A 17,248-nucleotide genomic window follows, 5' to 3' on the forward strand; every position below is an offset into this window, starting at 1 on the left:
AAAATTTAATCGAACTAAAAATATTGTTTATAAATAAAAAAATAAAAAAATATTTTTTTATAATAATTTAAATCAAAATTCACTCATTAACTATAAGTTTCTTTTATCGATTAATTTATATTGCTGCTTATACTACCAACTTTAATTTCAGTGTTATAAATATTTTTTTATAATAATTAAAATATTGTTACAATAATTAAAATCAAAACTCACTCATTAATCATAAGTTTTATTTTTTTTTTAATTTTTTTTATCGATTAACTTATATTGCTGCTTATACTACCAACTTTCAGTGTTATGAACATTATTTATTTATTTTTTTTATAGTTTAAAAAGCTTACTTTAATTGGAGGAAGAGGAAATATCTGGGGTATTTATAATGACAAAAAGGAAAGCTACTGTGTAAGCGTGAGCATAATAATTACGCACTCTGCAATACTTTTTCTGGTAGCTGTATGGGATCCATTTCCGAGTCAAAGAGATTGTGCATCTGTGCTTCACTGCTTTATACTATGTTCGAGCCTCGTGAGCCTTTAGATCACTTGCAAGAATTTGGAATCATAGAATCAGCTTTATAACTTAAAATAATAAGCCACTCAATGGAACCCTACTTTCTTGTCTAATCTTTATGCAAAATCATCTATATTAAATTTAACGTGATTTAAACTTTTTTTTTATTTAATATTTCATATTATAAGTTAAAATAATGAGATAAATTATTAATTAATTTTTGAATTATGTAAAATTTGGTATGCATAATTTTAAGTATAATATCAAATATTTTAACAGTTTAATTTGTCTCAAAGGATTTGACTTATATATTATATGCACACCTATAAAACATTTTTTACAAATTTTTTTTCTTCTCATGGCTGACTTATGATATTATAAATTAAAAATTTTATCGAACAAGCATGTAATTAATTTAATATGATATAGTAAAAATGAGAAATTGCGCATTGGCCCTTGACATCCACGACTCGTCGTTATCTATTAGTATTTCCTTATTTCAGTGTAAGGAAAGAAAGAAATAGTATAATAGATATAGCTAAGAAGCTGTGTCCGAGTGAACGAGAAAAAGACCCTTCTTCTCCACTCCACCTTCTCTCTCGCTCGCACCAATTCCTCAACCCTAACGTTACTCCTCTCCTCAAGCAACCGCCATGGCCGTCGTTTCGCGCTGTGCCACGTGCTCGCGCCACACCTTCATACCACACGAGTTCGATAGAAGAACCACCGTTGCCGCCGCCAGCAGCTTCTGCTACTCTCCCAAGAAAGCTCCGCAGAGGATTGTGGCCGGGAGTACACGTGGCAGTAGAGTGATTGTTGCTGCGAGTCCTCCCACCGAAGACGCACTAGTTGCTACTGAACCACTCACCAAGCAGGATCTCGTCGATTATCTCGCCTCCGGTTGTAAGCCCAGGGACAAATGGAGGTTCCGTGTCGTTTTCTATTTTTATTCGTCGTTTTTTAACGTCTGATTTGATGTATCGTTGTTTAACGTGATTTTATGTGCTCTTTCTCTTTGCATGTTTGGATTGGGATTTTGTCGATTCATATTAATTGTGCTCCTTCAGTTCACTTATAACTGTTAGTGGATCTTTGAAGTCGTTGTACAAGAGTAGAGACACTCTGCATAGTATAAACTGAAACAATTAGGTATAAGTGATTTATTATTATTTAAATTAATAACTAATAAGTCATTTGATTGAATTATCAATAGTCTCAGAGTACCGTTGGCAGAATTATATGAAGTTGGCTCAGGGTCTGGTGGATGTGTGTAAGTGTAATTATTAAAAGATGAGTGAAATTGTCGTTCCAACCAAGGTTTTAAAAACGGTCCGATTGTAACGTCAAGGTTTTTGGAGTCTTCGTGACCACAATTGCAGTCACATCAGCTGCATTTGGCCATAGTTTTCTGTACTATCAAGGATTGCAATGAAACAGTAGCCATGACCGCCATTTAAAACCTTGATTTCAACCGTTTTAAATGTAAAAAAGAATCGAAATGCTTTAACTGCTGAAAAAGAGCCACACTCTAGCAATGCCCATAGGACATATTATTAACAGTTATTGTTGTTGTATTATTCTTCTGTCTAACTTATTAATACTTGGCATAAAGTAGGGAACAAATGTTGATTATGAAGTTTTCTGAAGAAACATAAAATGGCACGAAAATGCTTTTCTAAAGTCATAGATAAAGCTGGACAGAGGAACATGTTACTGAGGTCTCATTTGTTTTTCATTGGGAGACCTTTTACCTTGTCCTTTTTGCCATATTTGAGTTTGTGTTTTTAAGTAGTTTATATAGCACCTGATTAGGTTTCTTGAAGGTTTAAATTTGAACTGACTCTTACTGTGATAACTAGTTTGTGTGTCTATAGGTGGTTAATTTATTCATGTGGTCTTGCAGAATAGGTACTGAACATGAGAAGTTTGGTTTTGAGTTTGGAAGCTTGCGTCCTATGAAGTATGAGCAAATAGCAGAATTGCTGAATAGTATTTCTGAGAGATTTGACTGGGATAAAATAATGGAAGGTGATAAAATTATTGGACTTAAACAAGTAAGTTAACATTTGCATGAACAAGAATGTCAAACATTTTCTTTGAGATGTACAATTTAATTCATATGTTAAAATTACAATGCTATGTTATTGTTGAAGATTGAAGTTTTTCTGCACACTATGTGAACCAGGGGAAGCAGAGCATATCATTGGAGCCTGGTGGTCAGTTTGAACTTAGTGGAGCCCCTCTTGAAACCTTGCATCAGACTTGTGCTGAAGTTAATTCGCACCTTTATCAGGTAAATCACACATACTTGTTACGGACATCAACTAATCTTTTACACAATCATATTTTCTTAATTTTAATATGTATAATCATTACCGGTATGGTCATTCAACTTGTCTTTGTAAGTTGTGACATAATAGATAGCTAACTTATAATACTAGTTGGTTATGTTTGATGTTTCTGTTATCTGACAACTGACCTTATTTCCATATACTTGTGTTTATAGGTTAAAGCTGTTGCCGAGGAAATGGGAATTGGATTTTTGGGGATTGGTTTCCAGCCAAAGTGGGGAATCAAAGACATACCTATAATGCCAAAGGTAGTTTTTTTCTTTCTTCCTGTCTTTCAAGTTCTTGAACTGTTGAACACTTGCTGATATTTCTGCTTAAAAATCTTGCTCAGATGTCACTTGCTAACTTTTTCTGTTATAACTTACCCAATCCTTTAAATAGATGACACCATCTGTTTTTAGTCAACTTTTCATGGATTTGGCTGGGTTTTCTGATTTCATGACTAGCCATACCTATTCATTAACTATTATAGTTGTTAAGTGGCAGTTATGGTGGAGCTTAAAGGAATAGTGTGGCAGTTTTGATGCCCACTGCCACTTGCTTCCTGCTTTGCGGCTCTTTCTGTCATTTCATGTTTTGCGGCTGTCATAGCTGATGTGGACCTTATTTTATTAAATCATTTTTTTAAAGAGTTTCAAATAGGGTTTCTCATGGGCTGATTGCCTCTCATCATCTATCTCCACCACCTGCTGGCAGTTCCAACTCTGGCAAGCCACACTATGGCAACCACTGTAGTTAAATCTCTCCCCCCAAATCCCATTTTCTTTTTCATCTCTTCTGTTATTTTGTCAGTTCTTGTCACCATCACTTTTTTTCTCTCCCTCTTTCAGTTTTTTTTTTTTCTTCTTCTCTGTTTTTTCTTAAGTTTATGTCACCATTTTTTTCTCTCTCCATTTCTGTTTTTATTGTTTTTTCTTTTATCTGTTTTTTCCCTTCATCATCTCATTTTATCCTTCTCATTAGCATTGCTATGAGATTTTATGCTTATGTTATTAGACTTGATGAATTTTATTTCATAGAATATGTTTCTAATTTTTGTTATGTTTATCTATGTTATTGGGTTTTATTATTTATTGTACTTAGTTTCTTTTGTATTTTTTAATTCATCTGCCATGCTTGAGCTAGTTGCCTGCAATGCCATCCGCCATGATGTTTGGTGGAGTTTTGGTTTTCTGCCATGGAATGCCATCTGCAATTAATTACATTATTAACTATAATGACTAGAGATTATTGTTACAACCCTTTTTCTTTCAGATTTGGATATTACTAGTTTAAAGTACGGATCTACAGAATTCTCCACGGGGATTGATAGCTTAATTTGTAATTGAATGAACAAATATCCTTCTTTTAGGGAGTGGATGGATTTTGCAATTTATACTATTACATACTTTTTCCTCTATGCTAAGTCACATTGTGTGATAAATGCATTAACTGTGCCATTTTTATCTGCTTATTATACTATAGTTGCTTTCGACTGAAAATTACAAATTTATGTTTTTTCTATTGGTATTGACGCACATACTTATGGTTATGTAGTAGGCCTACTTTTATAACCATTAGTACTTCTACACCAGAAATATGGTTATACCAGAGGTCATTGCTGCATTTCTTTATTAGTGATAAACCTTGTTTTTCAATGTTCTATCAATGGTCTCTGTTTGTGTTTTTTTTTATTTCTTTTTTATTATGTTATGTAGCAAGTGATGCTTGGGGAGTTCTGTTAGCAGGCCTCATTCTTTGTAATAAATGATGGTTCTTTCATGACCTTTTGTGGTTCAATTACCTGTTTTCTGATGCTGTGTTGTTGCACAGGGAAGATATGAAATTATGAGGAATTACATGCCCAAAGTTGGCTCTCTTGGGCTTGACATGATGTTTAGGACATGCACTGTACAGGTGAGATATGTGGTGAAAAGAGTATCTTATGACACAATATTATAGTCAACTCTCATACTGGATAGTAATATATTTTAACGTTCACTGTTATAGGTCAATCTAGACTTTAGTTCTGAAGTTGACATGATCAGGAAATTTCGTGCTGGTCTTGCTTTGCAACCTGTAAGAAATGTTAATTTCTGACACTATTATTAGGGGATTTGTTCGGTACTTTTTGATGTAATTAGTGTTATCTTTATGACAGATAGCAACTGCTCTTTTTGCTAATTCACCCTTTAAAGAGGGGAAGCCAAATGGTTTTGTCAGTATGAGAAGGTACATGGAAGTACTCATGCAGTCATTTCCTTTCACACTTTGCACTGTTAAGATGCCTTATACACTTTTCATTTGCTTGGAACAGCCATATTTGGACTGATACTGATAAGGACCGCACAGGCATGCTGCCTTTTGTTTTTGATGACTCTTTTGGGTAAGAGATTGTTTTTGAATTTTGAAGAATTAAGATTGAAACTGTTAGGGGGTGTTTGGTAGGGGTATTCTTTTAAAATTTCCACGAATCCTGGGTTGGTAATGTTAAATTCCTGTTTGGTATGAGAATTTTAAGAATCATTCCCAAGAATCTAACTTTCCCAAAACTTCCCCATGGGAGAGGGTGAAAATCCAAGATTCTCATGAAAGGAGAAAGTATATATATATATATAATTATGTTTCTCATTCCAGGAATATTTTTATAAGTTTTTTTTATACCAAATGCCCCCTTATTTCTAAGTTTTCTGACTCTAGGCTTCATTGGTTTCATCCTTTTGCCTATTCTGTTATCCTTCATATTGACTGTCCAAAATACATGTATTTGGAAATATACTCATTGAATGACTGGGGTATATAAACGTTTAACATTTAAGAACCCAAATGCCATCTAGATATAAAGAGTTATATGCCGATTTCCCTTAAACTACTTTTGACCATATATATATATATATATATTTTTTATTTTTATTTTTATTTTTTTTGGGGGGGGGGGGGTTTAAGTGACAAAATTGTGGGCCTCTTTTCTACTTATGTGTGATAATATGAATTTTGCACATTTTTCCCTCCCTCTGAAGTGTCTGAAGCACCTTATATGCACACCATTCAACTTATTCCTTGATTTTTTGAGTGTATTTTTTTCTTTTATTTGTTTATTATGATGTTCTTCTATGACCTTTTTAACTCATTGTTTGAACTTGAGATACAAGGTGCTAATAAACTGAATGGTGTACTTAAATGGAGATTTTCAAACACTAGTTATCTTATTTTATTTTATTTTTTTATTTTGAAGAAAAAGGACTACCCATGAAGACTTTAGGGAGACTAAAGAATATAAAGAAAAAAATCACTAAATATAGAATATGATTTATTGTTTTACTTATGCTTATTGAATTTAGGGGGGTAGATTTAGGGGAAGATAGAACAGATTATTCTGGAGAATGAGAACGCATTATTATTCAAGAGAATGTAGTATGCAGGTTCTGCATATCATCCAAATATATAGACTCTAGAGTCCTGATAGACTTAATGGAGACTATTTCCTTGGATAATATTAATCGAGTGCAACTCCCTATAAACTAATACCCATGAACAATAAATGCATTTTTTCATGTGATACATCATACACAAACATGCTATTTCCTATGTGCATTAACTATTATTATTTCAACAATGTTGTATTTACCTTTAGTAACTGTCATTCTTATGAAGTTAAAATTCAGATGATGTATTATTTTAGGTAATAGTTCACTTGAAATAAAGATTATTATTGTACTGTGTTATCTCAACATGATGAATTCTTTTCTTTATTTTTTTACAGTTTTATCAATGTTATTTCATGCAATGAAATGATTTGGTTAATTGTTTTTCTTCCAACTTTCTGTTTGCAGGTTTGAGCAGTATGTTGACTATGCTCTAGATGTTCCTATGTATTTTGTCTATCGGAAACACAGATATATTGACTGTACTGGAAAGACCTTCAGGGTTCTCATCTATCTTTAAAATTCTCGTAATCTAAGGCTATCTATTATAACCCTGCAATTCTTTATTGCAAAACTTACTTTTCTTAACCACAGTATACATGTAATTTTGATTTGTTCAACGTACAAAATTGATTATTTTTTTATTACAGGATTTCTTGGCTGGAAGACTTCCTTGTATTCCTGGTGAATTTCCAACTCTCAATGATTGGGAAAATCACTTGACAACTATATTTCCTGAGGTTAGTTATTATAGGTTTCACAATTTAACTGTTGTCTTTTGCTTTGCAATGAATTTGTAGCATTTTCCTAGTTTTGTTATTATAAACCATTATTCTTTTCAGGTCAGGCTGAAAAGGTATTTGGAGATGAGAGGTGCTGATGGAGGGCCATGGAGAAGGTTATGTGCTTTACCAGCACTTTGGGTGAGTGGGCTTTTTACTTCTTGTGCATGATGTTTGTAGTCACTTAGCCTCTGACATTTGGATTGTTCACTGTATTATTTGCCTTCACACTCACCATCAAATTGGTATCATAGAGTGTAAACATTAAACACAGACATGTTAAAGTTGGGATTGTGATTAGGGATGAAAATAGAGTAGGTCTTAAATAGGGGCCTATGACTTGACCTATTTAAAGTTTAGTCTGGTCTAATCTATTTAATAAAAAAGTCAGTTTTAAGGCTTTTAAAAAAACTTATTTATTTAAACAAATTGAATTTAAGCTTATAAAAATGCCTCTTAAGTCTATCTATATGATATAATATAAAAAATAATATACATATTATATTATTAACAATATAATTACATAAATAAATTTGTAACATTAAAAAAATTAATTTATCAATATTTTTTTTTATATTTTCACTACACTTAACATTTTATGTTTCCGGTTCATATGAAATAAAAAAATAGAAGATAGAAAAATCTAACAGCTGCATCTTCGTGAGTTCTTTTCCTTCGTCTTCATAATTAGTTATTTAGAATATTCCAAATAGGATATAAGGAATGTTTAGAATTTTTTTGTTTTATAAGATTATCTCTTCATTTCATCTGTGTGAGAGTGTGCGTGTACATGAGTTGTCTCTCTTACATTAGTTTATTTTAAACTCTAATTTTTTATAATAACAGAGTAAATTATCTTTTTATCATGCAAATTAAAAAAAAGAAGCTCGCACATGTATTTAAAAATAAATTTGATGGTTTATTTAAAATTAAGTTTATTGGTCTATTGAATATTGTTAATGTAAAATAAGTTTTTAAATAAACTAATACATCAGGTTAGTCTTTTAAAAAGGTCAGATCAGACTAATAAGCTAGACTTAAATTTTAATTTTATAGGACAAGACTAACTTGACCTTACTTATCCTCATCCTTAATTGTAACTTCTTCTTGGAAGTGCAATCTAATGTTTATTGTCTTACAAAAGCAAAAGGAATAATGTTTTCAATAATAATTGTTTGAAATTTTTTTGTCATGTATTTTTTGTTATTCAATGCTTGGTTGCATGCTCTTCGTCCAACATACAAACTGCTTCAATTTAGTAACATGAGCCAACTGTAATTTTTCTGATTGTGTCATCAGGTAGGGTTATTGTATGATGATGTTTCTCTACAAAGTATTTTGGATTTGACAGCTGATTGGACAACCGAAGAAAGACAAATGTTAAGGAATAAGGTAGCATCCTTAATAACACTGTTTTCATTTCTATTGCTATTAGTCAACCCAGAAGCATAAGTTGTTAGGTTCAGTACCTGAAATGAATTATGTTTTTATTAATCTCTGACACGTCCCCTCATGCAAAATTGCTTTGGGCTGGAAGAATGGGCTAAGCACAAGGTTGCTACTTTGTGCTGAAATAGAATTAGAAGGAGGGGATAAGTGGGGACTGAAATCTTGTCTTTGATCATCTGATCAAAGTGGCTTTTATCCTTGTCTAGGTACTTTAAGTTAGGCGTAAACCTGAAAGAAGGATAAGGGATCTGTCTTAGTTTTTACATGTTCTTTATTAGGTTCTTGAATTTTAGATGGCTAAATATCACTTGAAACATATAAGAGAAAGTATTGCTTCTCTGATTTAAGTCCTTTACTCTCGCACACGAACACGAACATGCATGTATATACAAATATATACTGAAATTAAGCCTATAATTTTTCTTATTTCTCCATGAGGACTGGATATGGCATAACCTGGGGTCAGAAGTTGATAATTATTTGGCAGTTTATATTTCAGCAGTGGTCATTATTCATACTAGTTGTCTATACTAACCATTGGAGTCTGTGACAGGTTCCTATAACTGGTCTTAAGACACCATTTCGAGATGGTTTGCTGAAGCATGTTGCTGAAGATGTTCTAAAGTTGGCAAAGGTAAAAGGTGTCATTATTTTGTAATTGTTATTTTCAATGTTGCTAAGAGCATTGGGGGTACATCCACAGGATGGCTTGGAGAGAAGAGGCTTCAAGGAATCAGGATTTTTGAATGAGGTTGCCGAGGTGGTTAGAACAGGTAATGAATTTATGTTAAATAGATGCATCTACCACAACCTTTCCATGCATCTACTGGCCCTACTTTGTTTCATTCCCTTATTTTGGTTAGATTGAAACATTCACAATTTATATGAAGCAGATTGGAACAAATGTTCTGCTATCTAATTGAACATTCTTAGGGTTTAGTTAAAGTGACCATGAGTTACAAAGTCTTTGCTTCTATTATTTGTGGTTGGGCATTTTAGTGATTATATGATGGAAGGAGGCAAGTGAAGTGAAGCTTGATCTTCCTTTTCCTTCTCCACTAACACGGATCTTCTTCCTTGAACAATGATTCCGGATTGAAGTAGGATTTGAGAGCAAGAAAAGGTTGAATTCCTAAGCTAAGATGGAAGTATCCTAGCTAGAAACTCAAAGCAAAGCCCACGGACTAAGCTTAGAATTTAGGATTCCTAAGGCTAAGGCTATGGACTTTTGAGAGAGACTTGGCTAAATGAATTTTCAGAAATCTTAATTATGATTCAGAGTGTCTACAATTGAGAGGAAACATGAATATATAGGCCACGGATCCAAGGAAAATGGCGCCAACTCCTAAGGCTTCAAGGTGGCGCCAAAATTTGAATTCAAATTCAAATTTGAATTCAAATTTTGGACGTCCACTCATCCACCCATGTGCAGCCATCCTTTCTAGAATCCTAATTACATTTAAGTGTAATTTAGGGTTCATTTGATTAGTCAGATGTGCAGCCACCCTTGGCACAAATCATGCGACTCAAATGAAACTCAAATTATTCTTAAATGTAATTACAACTCTATGATTCATGCCTAATACTTGTTCCCCTTAAATTCTTATTCTAATGACCTAAATACAATGGCCAATCAAATACAATGAAAAGGAAAAATTACAAGAATGAAAATGAGCCCAATATTGGTACCAAAAACCCAAAGGCCCATGAAATCCAAAACTATGCCCAATAAGCCTAAAACCCAAAAAGTCCTATACTAAGGTCTATAATACAAGACCAAACAATATGAAATCCTACACTACCAAATATATAAGAAAGGTGGTCATCCATGTAAAGCCCAAATGAAGAGAACTCTAGGCCCACCAGGCCCATTGGGCCCACTAAGCTCTGAAGCAGTCAAATCTTCAAGTATCTTCCTTGTCATAGTTCTAGTAGTTGGACCTTTGGTCCATGCTCTTCCATCATCATATGAAGCAAACACTCAAAGAAAGAGCCTTATCTTTGTTATAGACCATACAAATTTCTAATGTGACGCCAGACTCTGCATCCTATCAAAATGAAACTATTTGAAATCTTCTGTTTCTCATGCTTTCATTTGTTCCAAGCCTCTTCCCTTTCCATACCATGCATAGTTTTTTTAACATCTGAACTTTGACCCGTTAATTTTAGTTTGTAATTGTATAAATAATATTGTCATTGATTATACGGAGTTTTTGCAGTTTATTTACTAGTCCAAATTATCTTTTGGCTCCTCATTTTCTATGTTAAAATATATGTTTGGTCTCTATATGTGACAAATCTTCTATTCAACCAAATGTTAATGTCAGTATGTTAATTTAGCTATAAATACATTGGCATCTAGAATTGGGCTATTACGCAAGTTTATGCCAAATTTTCAATTGCTTTTCATATAGACCCGAGTTTTATACCTATACACCTTTAACCGGATTTTCTTTACTATGCCATACTCTCGTGTATTCTGCCTCATCATGCTTTCTTGTTTTCATGAAAGGTTTTCTCTGTTTTGTAAATTCTGACTACTGATCTTTGTGGTGGCAGGTGTTACTCCAGCTGAGAGGCTTTTGGAATTGTATCATGGAAAGTGGGAGCAATCCGTAGATCATGTGTTTGAAGAATTGCTTTATTAAGGTTGTATTATCTCAACATGTCAGTGGATGATTAATTGTGTAATCCTTTGGTTATAGTTCTGGTTGTCTCTCTCATGAGCTTCATTTAGATTTAGGAAATAATTTACATGTAATTTTTGCCTTGAGGCTTCTCATATACCTTTTTTGGAAACATGATCTGATCAAGCTGACATAATTTAAGTTACAAGTTTCAAAATCCATCAGCATTAACATTTTTTTCTTATTTCTAGACTCGGACTCATTCAGTGACTACTTTTATTTTTAATTATTTCTTACTAGTATTAGTATTTTACGTTATTGTTAGTTTTCCACTAATTTGTGCTCCATTTGAAAGATATATATTGACCAACCAAAATATTGTAACAAGTGATTACAAGTCAGCCGGCATATGATAGGTCCTTTTGATATTTCAGCTTGGTTGCATGCTCTTTGCAAGTAGTTCTTACTTTCAAATCATAACATCTATCAAGAACAGTAGTTTAGTATGGGACAGAATACACAATACCCCGGTGAGCTTCTGAATGTACCTCGAGTGAGTGAGCGTGAATATCTTAAAATGCAAAGAGTTGGAGAATGGAGGAGTGAACTAGGTAGAGGTGGGAGATTTCTGTGGATAAAGCATTCTGTCTGAATCCATATTAAATTAGAATTGATGGGCTACCTTATTCACTTGTCCCATGTCTTGAAAACCATATATTCAACAGCCAATCTCTTTTATACATATGCTAGTGTGTATTTGAATTTGATGTTTCACATTCACAGATTTAACCCATTTTTAAGAGAGAAAAATTTGTTTATATTCATGTTCTCTCGTTAGTAATATCAATGAAAATCATATCACAGTTTTACTTTTAGGTTATTTTTTAAACAAGATTTTGAATATTCACTGAAAGTTAACAAACTGTCTTTTAGCTTGAATTTTATTTTATTTTATCTTTAGTGATTAGGTTAATTACCAAACGATTATTACACAGCTTATTTTTTTTAATTATATAATAAAATAATAATTTTAACAAAATAGACTATTTTAATATTATTTTTAATAATTACCAAATAATAATGTCTCCTTTTGTTCTAATTATGTGAGACTTTATTACTTGAATGTCATAAACATAAAGATTATTTTATATAATTGATTATTAAAATACCTTTAAGAAATAATTCAATCTAAAAGCACGCTAAGCATGTCGCAATCACCAGATAACGCAACACCAAATATTGGCTGAATTAGCTACCACCTTTAATCTTTTGTGGATGTTAGCTGTATAATATGATATGATATATTCACAACTTTCTCTTTTACATTTCTCTCTGTTTCATTAAATTACCGATCAATTTGTCTCAGAAAAATACTAAAAGGGTTTTTTAAACTGTGACTGGAATACAAATAGCACGTATTACTCATCTCAAAGGCTTAATAGATTTTTAAAATATCAAGTACGTATTATTTTATTTAATAGATTTTATCATTGAACTTTCGCATTAAAAAGACACGCGATAACAAAATATTAGTTCTTTATGTTCAAATTATTAATGGCTTAAGATTCTCATTCGAAAAAGAAAAAAAAAAGCGTAAACAATCTTTGTACCAGCTGCAGGTCTTTCAAGAATAATGCCAGTGACTGGCCAATAAATATTGAGGTTTCTAATCATTTTATTAGGGAAGACCAAGGATTCCCACACCAATACCAAACTATTGCTTTAGTGGGCATGAAAATAGTTGTCTTAAGAAGGATACAGGTTTCAACAGAACTATGATGCGCTTCATAATTCATATTCTTATTCTCTGTCAAGATGCTCCCTAGGGACTTATATGTCTATCAACATACACAATATTGTTTTTTTGGTTTATGATATATACACCACCATTCTATGATAAATACACCTATTTTTTAAATAAAAAACTTAAAATATATTTAATTTTTTATTTTTAAGGTATCTAATATTCAATTTAGTAATTTTTTTTACATACATCTTTCTCTTTCTTTGTTTGACTCATGATATATATATCTTAAGTACACCTCCTTTTCTTTTTTTAATAAAAATAAATTCTTAAAATATGGTGAATGTAAAAAAATAACGAGAAAATTATAAATTTTTCTTTGTTTGACTCATGATATATATATCTTAAGTACACCTCCTTTTCTTTTTTTAATAAAAATAAATTCTTGAAATATGGTGAATGTAAAAAAATAACGAGAAAATTATAAATTAAACAATAAAGGAGTAAAATTTTAAAAAAAATACAGGGTAAAAAATTAAAGATATTTTAAAAAATAAAATAAAAAATGTACTTATAATTAAAAAGGTGGTGTATAACTGAGAAATAGTAATTGCTTCCCACAAAAACTTGGCACGGCTCAACTCCGCTTGTATGATTGATTCTATTTTGATAAGGGTATAGTATACCCGAACCAAAAGCTTATAAAACAAGAGAAAAAACGAACCTCTGGGACAAAATTGAATTAAATCAAACATAGTGTTTGAACCTTGTCTAAACTTATGCGAGGTGAAAAATAGGTGTCAAATCAGTGTGGAAAAGCATGGTGACCAAACATGGAAATGGACAATTGGAAATAGTATTGACAGATGGGATATCAAGTGGTAGGAAGGACTCATAATTCAGCTAGTTAACCATGAGAACAATCATGCAACTTCTTGTCACTTTCCACGTCCAGCTCATTATACTACTTGGAGTATGACACAGCCCCTTCCCAACAAACCCACATGAGCCTATTAATTGAACTTCCATTTCATTTTTATTTTCCACTTCACACAAAGGGAACTTCCATTTTTATCAACCTCATCACCCTACAAAAGGACCACCCCTTCCCTTCTCATCTTGTGCTACAATTTCTTAACCACTTTGTTAAAGTACCTTTTTCCTTAAAGGATCTTATCAAAATGAGAGAAATCCTCCACGTTCAAGCGGGTCAATGTGGCAACCAAATTGGAGGCAAGTTTTGGGAGGTGATGTGCGATGAACATGGAATTGATGCCACTGGAAATTACGTGGGAAATTCTCATCTTCAACTCGAGAGGGTTAATGTGTATTACAATGAAGCAAGTGGTGGAAGGTATGTTCCTCGAGCTGTGCTTATGGACCTCGAACCAGGGACCATGGACAGCTTGCGTTCTGGTCCTTATGGAAAAATATTCAGGCCTGATAACTTCGTGTTTGGCCAAAATGGAGCTGGAAACAACTGGGCCAAAGGCCATTATACTGAGGGAGCAGAGCTTATTGATTCTGTTCTTGATGTTGTTCGGAAAGAAGCTGAGAACTGCGACTGCTTGCAAGGTACTACTTCCTTGGTTAACTCAAGTTCTAAGTTCATCCAATAATTTAATGTCCATAACATGATATGTCATTATCCTGTGACAAGATTTAATTAAATTTATTTTTAGTTCTTCAAATTTAAAATTGTTATTTTTAATCTTTATAATTTTAAAAAAGTTTGTTTTATTTAAAGAATCTATTAAATACTGTTATATAAAATAAATCTTGTTTTTATTAGTAAAAATATTATATTAAATTCTGCTATAATTTATTATTTTTAGATATATTGTTAATTACATGAAGAATTAAAACAAAATTTTCAAAAATTATAGACAATAAATACAATAATGTTAAATTTGAGAGACAAAAATAAATTTACTCTAAATTTAAAAAAATAAAATCATATTTAAACTTTTAGATTATGTTAGATAATGCTTTTTATATCATACTTCCATTAAAATTGTAGTTTCAAGTTGATAAGATTAGTTTTTATTATATAAATTATTAAAGTGAAACTTTAATTCTAGTTGGAAAACAATATTAAAAAATACTTATGTAATTGTATTTATGTTTATTGTTTTAAATTAAATTGACAAATTTTAGATATCGTTCCTAATAAAATATGCTAATCTTTAATGTAAATCTTGCATAGATTTATAAAATGAAACTCTAATTCTAATTAGAAAATAATATAAAAAATATTTAAAGAATTGTATGCAAGGGTTTTTACTTTGTTGAAGCTGTGGAAGTATTTGTTTGATGATGATGATGACAGGGTTCCAAATTTGTCACTCACTGGGAGGTGGAACTGGGTCTGGAATGGGTACTTTGCTTATCTCAAAGATCAGAGAAGAGTATCCAGATAGGATGATGCTGACTTTCTCAGTGTTCCCGTCCCCTAAGGTCTCCGACACAGTGGTTGAACCATACAATGCAACTCTCTCAGTTCATCAACTTGTCGAGAATGCAGATGAATGCATGGTCCTGGATAATGAAGCACTCTATGATATCTGCTTCCGAACGCTCAAGCTCACAAACCCAAGTTGTAAGTCTTCACTCTTAACACAAGCATATTTTGATCGAAGAACAACACCAACACCAACTAGAACATGTTGATTAATGCAGTTGGTGATCTGAACCATTTGATCTCAACAACAATGAGCGGAGTGACGTGCTGCCTGAGGTTCCCGGGGCAGCTGAACTCGGACCTGAGGAAGCTGGCGGTGAACCTGATACCATTTCCGAGGCTGCACTTCTTCATGGTGGGTTTCGCGCCGCTAACGTCGCGGGGGTCGCAGCAGTACAGAGCCCTAACGATCCCGGAGCTGACGCAGCAAATGTGGGACGCCAGAAACATGATGTGCGCGGCGGACCCACGGCACGGGCGGTACCTGACGGCGTCGGCGATGTTCCGGGGGAAGATGAGCACGAAGGAGGTGGACGAGCAGATGATAAACGTGCAGAACAAGAACTCGTCGTACTTCGTGGAGTGGATTCCGAACAACGTGAAGTCGAGCGTGTGCGACATCCCGCCGACGGGGCTGTCGATGTCGTCGACGTTCATGGGGAACTCCACGTCGATCCAGGAGATGTTCCGGCGCGTGTCGGAGCAGTTCACGGTGATGTTCAAGAGGAAGGCGTTCTTGCACTGGTACACTGCGGAGGGCATGGACGAGATGGAGTTCACGGAGGCTGAGAGTAACATGAATGACTTGGTCGCTGAGTACCAGCAGTATCAGGATGCTGCGGCTCTCCAAGTGCCAGAGGAAGAAGATGATGATGATGATGAAGAACAACCCATGCCTGCATCTGCATGACACTTCTTCTTTCTATAATCTATATATATCTCTCCAAATACTTTTAAGGATTTTCTTTTCCTCCTTTTCTTTTCTTTCATATGGAATTTCTCCACCTATGTATGTCATACGCTGTTAATTACGTTTACATTTCTTTTATAAGTGCTTCGTTCAAACTCAATTATCATAATTATATGTTAATCTCTGTCTCTATAAATCATTCAAGTGGATCATTAAGGGTTTTCAAATTCATTCTAAATTTGCAAGTAAATTAATTAGTCAAATCCAGAAATTAATTATATTTTAAACGAAAACTCACATCACAAAATTTACGTGTAATTTCGATATTGTCAATTAATCACTGAATAACTTTTTTTTCAAACCCGATTATATTTATTAAAATGTGATTCTCAACGTCGAATGGGTCCATAGCTCAGTGGTAGAGCATTTGACTGCAGATCAAGAGGTCACCGGTTCGAACCCGGTTGGGCCCTTTTTATTTTTATTTTTATTTTTTATGCCCAAACTCACGTTTCCCTTCTGATATTGTTATTTAAAAGTCACACTATGGAGCTTGAACTGCTATCTATACAAAGTGATGATTACCGAAATTTTGATGAAACTATATTAGGTAGGCTCGCGATAATTATGAACATAGTACGAAATATCATATCCTGGGGCTCAATTCCCTTACAGGAGAATATGTACATATGACCTGTTTTAAATACAGTTTATTGCTAATACCTATATAATTTGATTTAAATCCCTAGAGTCATAGGATCATGTTATTGAAAATGAAAAAATAAATAGCTAGATTAAGGGATAGTCAGGTTAATTTTATTGCTAAACACCTTGTGGTATATGATAAATTCTTAATACTCGATGCAGCACTTGCCAAGTCCAAAACAATATCACCCACGATTGTTATTGAAACTAGAAAGCGCATCCAAATATATAATTGTTATACTTCATAAATATTTAGTCAAAATCAGTTCATACTATTCAGCATTACTAAGTTTTGTTAAACCTAA

The 17,248-nt window shown here is 33.1% G+C and overlaps 2 protein-coding genes and 1 non-coding gene across 3 annotated transcripts; all 3 read left to right on the forward strand.

Moving 5' to 3' along the window:
* Positions 1 to 1,022: 1,022 nt before the first annotated feature.
* GSH1 (glutamate-cysteine ligase) lies at positions 1,023 to 11,367 on the forward strand. Its single transcript, XM_020360813.3, has 15 exons — positions 1,023 to 1,435; positions 2,414 to 2,564; positions 2,696 to 2,803; positions 3,017 to 3,109; positions 4,674 to 4,757; positions 4,851 to 4,919; positions 5,002 to 5,072; positions 5,158 to 5,226; positions 6,674 to 6,767; positions 6,916 to 7,005; positions 7,108 to 7,188; positions 8,347 to 8,439; positions 9,050 to 9,130; positions 9,200 to 9,269; positions 11,056 to 11,367. Exons 1-15 carry the CDS (start codon positions 1,164 to 1,166, stop codon positions 11,142 to 11,144), a joined length of 1,515 nt encoding a protein of 504 aa, XP_020216402.1. The 5' UTR covers positions 1,023 to 1,163; the 3' UTR covers positions 11,145 to 11,367.
* Positions 11,368 to 13,824: 2,457 nt separating this feature from the next.
* Positions 13,825 to 16,393, forward strand: LOC109800749 (tubulin beta-1 chain). The gene is made up of 3 exons (XM_020361610.3): positions 13,825 to 14,442; positions 15,197 to 15,466; positions 15,547 to 16,393. The coding sequence occupies exons 1-3, from the start codon at positions 13,872 to 13,874 to the stop codon at positions 16,236 to 16,238; spliced, it is 1,533 nt and encodes a 510-aa protein (XP_020217199.2). The 5' UTR covers positions 13,825 to 13,871; the 3' UTR covers positions 16,239 to 16,393.
* Positions 16,394 to 16,639: 246 nt separating this feature from the next.
* TRNAC-GCA (transfer RNA cysteine (anticodon GCA)) lies at positions 16,640 to 16,711 on the forward strand. The gene has a single exon. It is a non-coding gene; the product is annotated as a tRNA-Cys (tRNA).
* Positions 16,712 to 17,248: the final 537 nt, after the last annotated feature.

Source organism: Cajanus cajan, chromosome 2 (assembly GCF_000230855.2).
Source record: "Cajanus cajan strain Asha chromosome 2, NIPB_CcT2T_4, whole genome shotgun sequence".
In the NCBI taxonomy this organism is placed as follows: Eukaryota; Viridiplantae; Streptophyta; class Magnoliopsida; order Fabales; family Fabaceae; genus Cajanus; species Cajanus cajan.

Bases quoted from the DNA above. Each gene is read 5' to 3' on its own strand.
- GSH1 (XM_020360813.3), top strand. From the start codon at position 1,164: ATGGCCGTCGTTTCGCGCTGTGCCACGTGCTCGCGCCACACCTTCATA. The intron at 2,804-3,016 runs GTAAATCACACA...TTGTGTTTATAG, and splicing joins TTAATTCGCACCTTTATCAG to GTTAAAGCTGTTGCCGAGGA. The intron at 9,131-9,199 runs GTAAAAGGTGTC...GTACATCCACAG, and splicing joins ATGTTCTAAAGTTGGCAAAG to GATGGCTTGGAGAGAAGAGG.
- LOC109800749 (XM_020361610.3), top strand. From the start codon at position 13,872: ATGAGCCTATTAATTGAACTTCCATTTCATTTTTATTTTCCACTTCAC. The intron at 14,443-15,196 runs GTACTACTTCCT...TGATGATGACAG, and splicing joins GAACTGCGACTGCTTGCAAG to GGTTCCAAATTTGTCACTCA. The intron at 15,467-15,546 runs GTAAGTCTTCAC...TGATTAATGCAG, and splicing joins CAAGCTCACAAACCCAAGTT to TTGGTGATCTGAACCATTTG.